General features: G+C 41.5%; 1 protein-coding gene across 2 annotated transcripts in view; it reads right to left on the bottom strand.

Moving 5' to 3' along the window:
- Nucleotides 1-12,969, bottom strand: part of CREB1 (cAMP responsive element binding protein 1) — a 101,895-nt gene that overhangs the window by 29,551 nt on the left and 59,375 nt on the right. For both annotated transcript variants that reach the window (XM_075829878.1, XM_075829879.1), the window contains 2 exons: nucleotides 6,722-6,898; nucleotides 1,408-1,558 (listed from right to left, as the gene is read on the bottom strand). In XM_075829878.1, the coding sequence (XP_075685993.1) occupies nucleotides 1,408-1,558; nucleotides 6,722-6,898 (328 nt within the window). The remainder of the gene's footprint in view (nucleotides 1-1,407; nucleotides 1,559-6,721; nucleotides 6,899-12,969) is intronic.

The following is a 12,969-nucleotide window of genomic DNA, read 5'->3' as shown; positions in this document are numbered from 1 at the left end:
CCGAGTGTGGCACTATCTACGCTGGTTTTTACGCTACCGGTAGTGGTCAGCACATACCGCCTAGACCTAGTGATAAAGTGAGACATCACCTGCCTGTAAACAACCGGAGACATACTGGCCACCATAGTAGTTGTCAGCCAAACTAGTGCAGACATTTTTGTTCGTTTATTTGTATGCAGAAATTCTGGAAAACCACGCCCCCACAAGACACACCCACCAAAGACACCACACCCTAAGTGTCCCTGGAAATTTTTTCCAAATGTTTGCAACTATGAATACAGTATGTGTAGCTATAAATGTATACTATATACCCCTCAACGGAAGGGCAACTGATGTGAACACAGCCTTATCCGTTTTTGTGTATCTTGGTCAATCAATAAGTCCCATGTGGACAAAATTGTACTAATGAAAACTACACCTTGCCCCGCAAAACTCAAGCCCACATATGGCCACATCGACTAAAAAAAAATAAGAGAGTTACGGCTTTTGGAATGCGGCGATGCAAAAACAAGTCAATATTTTTTTAAAGGGTTTTTATTGTGCAAACGAAGGACAACATAAAACCTTTATATAATTGGTATCCCCATAATCGTGCCGACCCATAGAATGAAGGTAACATGTTATTTACACTGCATAGTAAACGGCAAAAATGTATAACGTGAAAATAAATGCTGGAATACCTGCTTATTTTCAAGTCTCTCCTAAAATAAAGTTACTCCAAAAATGGTGCAATTGAAAAATACAACTGGTCACGCAAAAAACAAGCCATTATACGGCTATGTCGACGGAATTAAAAAAGGGTTACAACTATAGGAATGTGAAAAAAAAAAAAATAATCAATCCTTGGTCATTGACGCGCAAAAAGGCCTGGTTATGAAGGGGTTAAAGTCTAGAAAGCAAACAATACAAAATGACCTCTAGAAAACAATTCTGCTTAGAATCACACACATTATAATGTATGCTGAAGTCAGACTTGAGGCCTAGTTCACACAGAGTATTTTGCAGCCAGAAAAATTCTGTAGCCAAAAAACGTTGCGAGACTCTTTTTCTGACTCCCATTGATTTCAATGGGAGATCAGAGACGGAACCGCAGCAAGAAAGGACATGCTGCTTTCTTTCCCCGCGAGCGGCTAAAAGCCATTGAAATCAATAAGAGGCTGTTTCGGATGTTTTCTGGCTCCGATTCTGATGCGGGTTCCTTGTCAAAAAAATTCTGTGTGAACTGGGCCTTAAGCAGATTTTCTAATTAAAAAGAATACATATTTACAAACATGAAAAGTGCATTGAGTTGTGACTGTATTTAACAATTCATCAAACATAATAGAATTTTAAAAGTGAAGGTAGAATTGGTAATGGAAACAATTTGAAATGTTAAATTTTTTTGACAATGAAATAAAAAATTCATACCTGTTCTTCATAAGTCTCACTTCTCTCTTCCGTGCAGCTTCCTCAGCAGGCTGGGCAGGGATTGCTGGAGATGATGCCATGACCACTCCTGGTGCAATCGTGCTTGTGGGTGCTGTGCGTATCTGATAAGTCTGTACATCCCCTGATGCAGCTAAAACAAAATAAAAACATTTAAATACAGTTTGGCTGAAAAATCCATAGCACGGTAATGTACCTCCAGATTCATACGGCTCCGTTGAAACAACAGTCATGTGAACGGCCCTATTGAAATACACGAGTCCGTGTAATGGCCGTTGTTTAAATGTCCGTCACACGGACGAGATACACACTCGTCTGAATGAGCCCTAACAAGCCTCTTTCTGATCTTATCTGGCTGTTTTCCTGCTTCCCGTCCCCCGGTTGAACTGACTTTCACTCTGAAAATTCAGTTCTTTCCGTCTCGAGTCGGACTGCAGCTCACACATCAGATTACACATGTCTATGAAAGCCTATGGGGAGGGAGGGGAGTGAGTAGGAAGTGCAGGAGACAAGAGTAGAATGACAGGAATAGGAACTTTCTATCACAACCAATGCACTTCATTCACATAAGTACAGGTCAGTACTTCTCTATACAGTATATGTCCTGCATGATCCTGGGGCTGTTTCTGAGTGAGAGAGAAGGTTATGGAGTGGATTCTCCTCTTTTTACTGCGTGTAACGTATGGCTGCCAGTCTCTACCCCCCCAAATCAGAGAGAAATGCAAACTACAGATGTAGCATGCAAAGGGGAAATCTGCTAAAAATTGCAAAATTAAAGTCACATAGCGGCCTGAAATAGTGCTGCGCCTCATGTACACACACAGGCAGGCTATCCTGAAAAGTCAAATGAAACGACAGGTACCCTTTAACCCCTTCCCTCCGCAGTTATTTTTCGGATTTTCACTTTTGTTTTTTCCTCCCCAACTTTCAAAAGCCATAACTTTTATTTTTCCATCAATATTGCCGTATGAGGGTTTGTTTTTTGCAGGACGAGTTGTAGATTTTCACAGCACCATTTTTTGTACCATATAATGTAGTGGGAAACGGAAAAAAATATATATATATGTGGAGTGTAATAGGAAAAAACAGCGATTCCTCAACATTTTGTGTGGTTTTGTTTTTACGGCGTTCACCGTACGGTAAAAACGGCATGTTAACTTTATTCTGCGGGTCAATACGATTACAGCGATACCAAATTTATATAGTTTTCTTATTTTTAATGGCGTTCACTGTGCGGACTAAATAATGATATATTGTAATAGTTCAGACTTTTACGGACGCGTCGATACCAGTTATGTTAGCTTTTTATTTTTTTTACATTGTGCCTCAGGGAAAAATGGGAAAACTTCTTTTTTATTGAGCTTTGAATTTTTTTAGTTGTTAAAAAAAAATGTTATTTTACGTTTTTTTTTACTTGTCCCCCTAACGGACTTTAACCAGCGATCGTTCGATCGCTTGACCGATATACTGCAATACTAATGTATTGCAGTATATCGCGATTCTGACAGTCTCTTATGAAGCCCTGACGGAGGCAGAGCTTCATAGGAGTACAAAGATGGCGGACCTGGGGGACTTAGTCAGGCCCCCAGGCAGCCGTGCCAACCAACTGCTCCACCCCGATCTAGCCGCGGGGGGGGGGGGGGCGTTGGGACGTTACAGGGTGTCGCCCCCGTTTTTAGTCATTTAAATGCTGCGATCGCTATTGAACGCGGCATTTAACGGGTTAAACAAGAGGGATCGCGCTCGAACGGGATCCCGCTCGTTACCTGGAAGTGTCGGCAGTAACACACAGCCTACACACTCGCTCTATGGAGCGGTCTCAGCCCGTGAGCCCGCTCCATATTCTCCCACCCGGCGTGCGCCGTATATATACGGCGGATGTGGGGAAGGGGTTAAAGGCTATGAAACCTTTGTTACTGTTTTTTTATGTAATGTATGTGTTCGGGCATACTAAAAAAAATTCTAATATAGTTTTAAATGTTATATTTCGTTTGAGCGCTGCAACTCCTCTGTACCCACTACAGATTAGATCGGTATTAGAATTAGGTCGCTTTCACACAGCAGTATTGTGGTCAGTATTTCTCATTAGTATGTGGGTCCAAAATACGGAAAGAGGTACAAATACATTCCATTATACTTTTTACTCTTTGTAAACCAAAACCAGAAGTGTGACAAATACTGATGTAAAATACTGACCTAAATACTGCCGTGTGAAAGATGCCTTAAATGTAGTGTCAGAGACACACAGGGGCTGCTGTCAGCCGAGCCGTCAGTCCAGCTGACTAACGGATATGGCTTATAGCAGTGTTACGCAGCTTCTATGTATAGTGGATACATTAAAGCTGCAACACTAAAACAAAATAAAATATTTAATAAGCCTATATTAGAAAAATGTTTATTATTCCCAGTTTGTACACTGACAAAAAAAAAAAACAAGACACACGCCACTTTAGGACTTATACACACACACGTGTCGGTAAAAACGACAACTAATCTTTATTCTGTGGCTCAATAAGATTACTGTGATACCAAATTTAGGCTGGGTTCACACAGAGTTTTTTGACGTGGAAACCGCATCGCAAAACTCGCCAAAACCCGGTCGAAAATGCATCCCATCACGGGAGAAAGAAGGGACACGCCCTATCTTTGCACAATTACGCCTCTGACCTCCCATTAACATCAATGGGAGGCAGAGAAAACGTATTTCACGGCGGTTTATGCCCGCGACGCTCAATGGCCGTGGGCGAAAAAGTCAGCGAAAATCGGCGTGCAGGCAGAGGAAAATCTGCCTGAAATTTCCAAAGGGAATTTTAAGGCAGATTTTCCGCCTGCAAAAAACTCAGTGTGAACCCAGCCTTAGGCCTCATGCACACGACCGTAAAAACTCCCGTTATTACGGGTCATAATTACGACCCGTAATAACGGGCTCATAGACTTCTATTGGCGACGGGTGCCTTCCCGTTTTCTCACGGGAAGGTGCCCATGCCGTTGAAAAAGATAGAACATGTCCTATTTCAGGCCGTAATAACGGCACGGACAGTCCATAGAAGTCTATGGAGCTCTCGTAATGACGGGTGGCTACATGTGTGCACCCGTCATTACGGCAGCGTTGCTAAGCGACGTCAGTAAATAGTCACTGTCCAGGGAGCTGAAAGAGTTAACTGATCGGCAGTAACTCTTTCAGCACCCTGGACAGTGTCTACCGATCAGTATAAACCTGTAAAAAATAAAAATAAAAGACTTTCATACTTACCGACAACTTCCTGCTTCCTCCAGTCCGGTCTCCCGCCCGTTGCCTTGGTGACGCGTCCCTCTCGACATCCGGCCCGACGTCCTGGATGACGTTTCAGGCCATGTGACCGCTGCAGCCAATCACAGGTCAATCACAGGCTGCAGCGGTCACATGGACTGCCGCGTCATCCAGGGATGTCGGGCTGGATGTGAAGAGAGGGAAGCGTCACCAAGAAAACGGCCGGGTAAGTATGAATTTCTTTAACTTTTATTACAGAAAAGGCTGTCCCTTCTCTCTATCCTGAACTGATAGAGAGAAGGGGCTGCCGATTAGTGCAGTGCTATTTTGCCGCCAAAAACGTGATCGTAAATACGGGTGGAATACGTGTGACACCGGACCCATATTTACGGGCACGGGTTCGTAAATACTGGTGCAAAACGGGTGGAATACGTGTGACACCGAACCCGTATTTACGCCAGTATTTACGGGTGGGAAAAAATACGGTCGTGTGCATGAGGCCTTATATATAGTTTTTTTAAAATATTTGACTACTTTTATTGATAATAAACGCTCTTTGTTAAAATAAAAACATTTTTTGTGTCGCCACAATCTGAGAGCCATCATTTTTTTATTTTTTCACCAGTTGAGTGATATGAGGGCTTATTTTTTGCGGGACGAGCTGTCATTTTATCGGTACCATTTTTTGGTAAGTAAAAGTTTTTGATCACTTTTTATGTAAAAAATTTTTGAGAGCCAAATTGACCAAAAAAAAAACCAGATTTTTGGCGGTTTACATTTTTATTGTTTACGGCATTCATCGAGCGGATTAAATAACACTATATTATAATATATATATATATTATAATAATTCAGACTTTTACTAACGCAGCGATACCAATTTTGTTTACCTTTACTTTAGGGGGAAAATGTTTTTTGTTTTTTTTTTAACTTTTAAATATTTTTGTTTTATATTTTTTTTCACTACTAAAAACTTATTTTTCACTTTTTCCCCCACACACTTTATTAGCCCCCCTAGGGGACTTGAACCAGCGATCGTTAGTACAATATACTGTTATACTAACGTATTGCAGTATATCGTCATTTTTACAGGCATCTCTTAAGCCCTGCCTTCATTAGGCCCCTGGGCTGCCATAACAACCGTCTCCCCCCCTAATCTCACTGCGGGGGGGTGAGCTGTCGGAGCTGCCCCCCTCTTTTCAACGCCTCAGATGCTGTGGTCGCGATTGACCGCAGCATTTGAGGGGTTAAACAGCCAGGAGCAGCTCGATCGCTGCTCCCGGGTGTCCGCTGTAAAATACAGCCGACACCCGCAGCATGTGGAGCGCGCTCTACACATCAACCCCCACACCCGGACGTAATAGCACGTCAGGGTGCGCTAAGGGGTTAAGAGCAAGACTCCTCCTGGACTTCTACAGATGCAGCTACTGTTATCAATATAGTGAGACCACAAGCTGGGTAGCATTATATAAACTGAATATTTAGAGGTAGCCACTATTATATAAACAGGGCAGTAAAAAGATTATTTATGGCATATCCAAGGGGGACCCACTTCTCAACATAGGTGCGGATCCCTGAGCTGGCAACCTCATCTATCAAATATTAATGGAAGAGGTCGGACCACCACCGATCATAAAGTGACAGCATATCCTAGCGATATAAGACGGGAATACACCTTTAGCTTTAGGTTAACCTGAATAGACAAACCCTAGCAGAGACTTGGAGACGAGTTATTCCAATACACACACTTTACACGCTCATAACTATATCCTTCCGGGCTGGCGAAACGACCCCCGGCCACATCATTCTTTACATAGGCACAGCGCCACTGTGTCTGATACGGTCCATATGGAGGAACTGCTGTGCAATGAAGGGAATGCAGCTCTTGGGGGTTGCACTCTCAAAAATGTATTGGCCGTTTCTAAGGGTAAGCCATTAATATTTAAGTCTTGGAAAACATCTTTCAACTAAAATAATATTATTTTAAAACAGGAAAACAACATTTGCATTTACATTGTATATGTGAAGTCACGTTATTTCTCTTACCTTGTACAACAACTTGGTTGCTTGGAACAAGTATCTGCTGCCCATCTGTCGTCTGTGCATATTGTAAGATCGTAGGTTGATTTGAATTAGCGTTGGCCATAGTCAATGTCTGAAGACCTTGGACTCCATCTGTACCATTGTTAGCTAGCTGTATAGCTCCTCCCTGAGTAATGGCAACTAAATCAGAAATATATAGCATAGTATTTTCATAAGAAAAGGAGTGTATGTAAAAAATTTACAAGAAAGATACATACACGGTTTACAGAAAGAAGCATCAAGGTGTATTGCTATAAGACAGTCATGGTAAGGGTATGTGCACACAAAATAAAAAACGTCTGAAAAACGGAGCTGTTTTTCAAGGGAAGACAGCTCCTGATTTTCAGCCATTTTTTAATCATACTTGCGTTTTTCACGGCCGTTTTGGGGGCTGAAAACGGCTGAAGAAGTGACATGCACTTCTTTTTCGCGGCCATTTTTCAAAAACAGCCCGTCGGAACAGAACGCTGTTTTTCCTATTGAAATCAATGGGCAGATGTTCGGAGGCGTTCTGCTTCCGATTTTTCAGCCGTTTTTCGGGTCGTTTACGGGCCAAAAACACTCCGGGTGAGCATACCCTAATAGTGATTTTGCTACCATTATTTCTAACATAAAAACGGTTGTTACTTTAACATTCACTATTACAAAACACATCTTAAAGTAACGCTAAACCTCAAAAAACATAAAAATATCTCTTTCTCCTCCATCTTCAGCTGTAGGCAGACTTGTATTATGACATCACCGCAAAAAAATGGAAGTTCGGGAAAGGGGGCGGCGCTTAATCCCCTTTGTGTTAGAACATCTGGGGCAGCAGCTGTAAGCGACCGAAAACACGCCCCTAGGCGGTGTCGAATGGATGCACGATTTTGCTGCTAATCACGCGCCCATTTGACACAGTATAAGAGCATGGTTTCGGTAGCGTGCAGATGCCGCACGGCATATAATGTGGTTATATACATTTTCAGTGCTTTTGTGTAAAAAAGTTACAGGAAAATATTTACCTGCCAATTTTTCTTATTTTTAAAGGAGGCAAAAATCTGCAGCAGAAATGCTTTCAAACACGCCACTTGTAATAATACAGCTTTATTGTACAAGTGACCAATCCTTCCCAGGCTTCTGCACGGCAAATCTGCCTAGTATTCAGCCATCTCTATTACAGCTCCATATAGTTTGTTGAGAAGGTTTCCTGGGAGCCTGAATGTAAAGTCTGCCTAGCTATGCTTCAGTATAAAGTATTTATTCCTCTAAAACTAGGCAGATATGTCCATTACAAACTTGCAGGTATTCTTACCCAGCTTTTCCAGGTTCCTGAATATCTAATCTGGCTAGCTATAAATATGGAGTCCAAGTCCATACTTGGCATTTTCCTCAAGCCATTCTTGAACAATTTTTGCAGTGCGGCAGGGTGGCCACTGCCATTAGGGAATACTGTTGCCATTAAGAGTTGTACTTGGTCTACAAGAACGTTTAGGTAGATGGTATGTGTCAAAGTAACATCCACGTGAATGCCAGGACCCAAGGTTTCCCAGCAAAATATTGCCCAGATCATCACACTGCCTTCCTCAGCTTTCCTTCTTCCCATAGGGCACCAGGATGCACTCTCTTCCCCAGATGTGATGCCCTACATCAAACAAAACGTGATTCATCAGACTAGTCCACCTTCTTTCATTGCTCTACGGTCCAGTTTTGATTCTCACGTGCCCATTGTAGGTGGACAGTGGTCAGCATGAGCACTATGACCAGTCTCCGGATACGAAGCAACCTGCAATGCAGTGTGTGTTCAGACACTATGCTGAAAAAGTTAATGCTGGCTATGGTAGAAATTTGTGCTACAGTAGCTCTTCTGTGGGATGGGACCAGACAATCTAGCCTTTGCACCCCACGTGCATCAATAAGCCTTGGGCGTCCATGATCCGGACAATGGTTCACTGGTTGGTCTTTCTTTAACCACTTTTGGTAGGTACTAACCGCTGCATACCGGGAACAATCCACAAGACCTGTCTTTTTGGAGATTCTACGACACAGTCATCACAATTTGGCCCTTGTCAAAGTCCCCCAGATCCTTACACTTGCCCAATTTTCCTGCTTCCAACACATAAACTTTAATAAGTGACTGTTCACTTGCTGCCTAATATATCCCACCCATTGACAGGTGCCATTGTAACAAGATAATTGATGATATTCTCGTCACCTGTCATTAATAATAGGCTGGGTTCTCACGTTGAATATGCAACATGGAAGATACCCCGCTGACAAGTAGATCTGTGCCATTTTCAAATTGACTGCAGGTAAAAGCACTTTTACGGTTAAGGGTACGTGCACACGATGAGAGGCTTTTACGTCTGAAATGACAGACTGTTTTCAGGAGAAAACAGCTGCCTCGTTTCAGCCATAATTGCTCCTCCTCGCATTTTGCGAGGCTTCTCTGACAGCCGTAAATTTTGAGCTGTGCTTCATTGAGTTCAATGAAGAACGGCTCAAATTACATCGGAAAGAAGTGTCCTGCACGTCTTTTGACGAGGCTGTATTTTTACGCGTCGTCGTTTGACAGCTGTCAAACGACGACGCGTAAATGACAGGTTGTCTGCACAGTACGTCGGCAAACCCATTCAAATGAATGGGCAGATGTTTGCCGACGTATTGTAGCCTTATTTTCAGATGTAAAACGAGGCATAATACGCCTCGTTTACGTCTGAAAATAGGTCGTGTGAACCCAGCCTAATAGTTGTGCGGTAAACTGCCGTTTAGCGGTATAACTGCGTAGCCTATAAAAGTGCTTTTACCGTATAATTTAAATATTTCTAAATCAACGATATTACTAATTAATATCAATCCCTCACTTAAAAGGACCTTGTCTACATTTCACATGGCCTGGGCTACTTCGGGACTCCCATATTTAGGGATAAAATTGTACTCTACCACTTTTCAAGTACTTTATGAGAACTATTCAGAGCTTCTCGCTTCTATGAAGTCAGAATGTGAGAGATTAAATAGATTTCAGCTATCCTGGATAGCTAGAATTAATTTAGCGAGATTAAAAAATTACTGTTTCGGCAAGTTAGGGAAGGGGGAAATAGGAGTTCCAGATGTGGCTGCCTACAATATAGCAGCCATTATGGATCAGCTTTGCTCTCTATGGAACTCATCTCCTAATTTATGGTCTCAGCTGGAGAATATGTTCCCGAATTCTTCTTAAAGAGGCTCTGTCACCAGATTCTCAAATCCTTATCGCCTATTGCATGTGATCGGCGCTGCAATGTAGAGAACAGTAACGTGTTTTTTTTTTTAAACGTTCATTTTTGGCCAAGTTATGAGCTATTTTATATATATGCAAATGACCTTTGAAATGGACAACTGGGCGTGTTTTTTTTCGTATGTCCAACTGGGCGTGTAATGTGTTTTTAACTGGGCGTGTTTACGTGTATGACGCTGACCAATCAGTGACCAGTCAGCATCATGCACTGCTCTCCATTCATTTACACAGCAGCATCACGTTCTTACTAGAACGATGTGCAGCCACATACACAGACATAACGTTAATCAAGTGTCCTGATAATGAATACACATGACCTCCAGCCTGGACGTCATGTGTATTCAGAATCCTGACACTTCTGAATCTTTTCTGTGAGATTCCAGCAAGCCACGCGTAATCTCGCGAGATTACGAGGTAAACGAGATTTTGTTTCCCTTGCTGGAAATCTCACAGAAAAGATTCAGAAGTGTCAGGATTCTGAATACACATGACGTCCAGGCTGGAGGTCATGTGTATTCATTATCAGGACACTTGTGTATGTGGCTGCACATCGTTCTAGTAAGAACGTGATGCTGCTGTGTAAATGAATGGAGAGGAGTGCATGATGCGGATTGGTCACTGATTCGTCAGCATCATACACTTCTATTCACAACGCCCAGTTAGTAAAACAAGTATACACGCCCAGTTAAAAACACAATACACACCCAGTTGGACATACAAAAAAAAACCCGCCCAGTTGTCCATTTCAAAGCTCATTTGCATATATATATATATATATATATATATATATATATATATATATATATATATATATATATATATATATATATATAAAATAGCTCATAACTTGGCCAAAAATAAACGTTTTTATAAAAAAAAAAACGTTACTGTTATCTACATTGCAGCGCCGATCACATGCAATAGGGATTTGAGAATCTGGTGACAGAGCCTCTTTAAACCCCTTCCCGCCACAGCCATTTTTCAGATATTTTTTCCTCCCCACCTTCCAAAACCACCATTTATTGTGCCATATAATGTACTAGGAAACGGGAAAAAAATATTTGTAGGGTAGAAAATGAAAAAAACAGCGATTCCTCCATTGCTTTTTTGCGCTTCATTTTTACGGAATTCACTGTGCAATTAAAACATGTTAACTTTATTCTGTGGGTCAATATGATTACCGCGATTGCAAATATGTATAGTTTTTTCTATATTTTACTACTTTTAAAAGTAAAAACCGAAGGGTAAAAAATAAAATTAATTTTGTGTTGCCAAATTCCGAGAGCCATAACTTTTTTTATTTTTCCGTCGATTAAGTGGTATGAGGGCTAGTTTTGAATGATACCATTTTGGGGTACATGCGATGTTTTGATCCATTTTTATTTAATTTCTTTTTAGAAGATGAGGTAACCAAAAAAGAGCGATTCTGGCGTTTACCATTTTTTTTTTTTTTTTTAACGCGTACACCGTGTGGGTTAAATAATGATATATTGTAATAGTTCAGACTTTTACGGATGCAGCGATACCAATTATGTTTATTTATTTTTCTACTATGCTCTAGGGGGGAAATGGGTTTTCTTTTTAACTTTTTTTTTTTACATAAAAGACCACTTTATTTTACTAATTTATACTTTTTTTTATTAGTCCCCCTAGGGGACTTCAACCAGCGATCGTTAGCACTATATACTGCAATACTAATGTATTGCAGTATATCGTGATTCTGACAGGCTTCTATTAAGCCCTGCCAGAGGCAGCGCTTAATAGGAGAACAAAGATGGCGGACCTGGGGGCCTGCATTAGGCCCCCAGGCAGCCATAGCAACCATTGCCACCCCGCGTTTGCATTGCGGGGAGCGCGATGAGCTGTTAGAGGGTGTCGCCCCCTTCTTTCTAACGATTTAAATACTGCGGTCGCTATTGACCGTGGCATCTAATGAGTTAAACGAGCGGGATCGCGTTCTAGCTCGTTACTCTGAAGTATCGGCTGTAACATACAGCCGACACCCGCATCGTATGGAACGTTCCATACTTCCCCTACCCGACTTTGGCGTATGGATACGTCAAAAGTCGGGAAGGGGTTAATGCTCCTTATGGCTGCCTCATACTTGGGTGCACGGCTACCTATGGTGTCACTGCAAGCCACTTCGGATTCCTTGCAGGTTTGGAAATCATAAGCCTGTAAATATAAATGGTTTCATTTATCCTGTGAACATATTCTGATACGGGCTATTCAATCCTTCGTACCACATCTCTCCTTGTCTTCGTCTTCTTGGGAGGCGGCAGGTATGAAGGTCCTTTCAGATTTTTATAATAATGGACCTTTGAAACTTTAATTGATGATATGTATAACATTCCTCGTAGTTTATTTTACTAATATCTCCAGCTTAGACACTTATTACATTAATTTTCTTTTCCTGTAAAGCCTGGTACTCTTTCGCCTTTCCATAAGTTTTTATTTAAATGGCAAGGTTTCTCTAAGGGACTCTCATGTAGTTATGATCTTTTATTGAATAACAATGTCTCAGGAAAGACAACTCCTATGTTGAGGTGGGAACGAGAGATGGGAGATATGTTTTCTATAGATCAATGGATAAAAGCTTCTAGTTGGATCCTACGACACTGTAAGTGTATTAATCGTATACACTGTAAGTGTATTAATCGTATACACTGTAAGTGTATTAATCGTTTAGCCCAGGTGTCAGACAGCCCAGCACCGGCTCCAGCCTGCATGGGACACCCGTGCAGGACTTAGATTGTTTTGTGAGAAAGGATTCATTAGAACTAGGTTGTCTAATGAATACAAACGCTGTTCACATGCCTTATTAGAGACCCCCCTCTATAAACCTGAACAAAAATCCTTCTTTGATGGACGTCAGATGACCATGTATTACATGGACATTCATTTGTCTGAATTTCCACCGTGTAACACTACATTTCCCCTGCAGTATATATTAAAATGT

This window comes from Rhinoderma darwinii, chromosome 6 (assembly GCF_050947455.1).
Source record: "Rhinoderma darwinii isolate aRhiDar2 chromosome 6, aRhiDar2.hap1, whole genome shotgun sequence".
Lineage (NCBI taxonomy): Eukaryota > Metazoa > Chordata > Amphibia > Anura > Rhinodermatidae > Rhinoderma > Rhinoderma darwinii.
The sequence above is the reverse complement of the archived record's forward strand: the minus strand, read 5'-3'. Positions and strand labels throughout refer to the sequence as shown.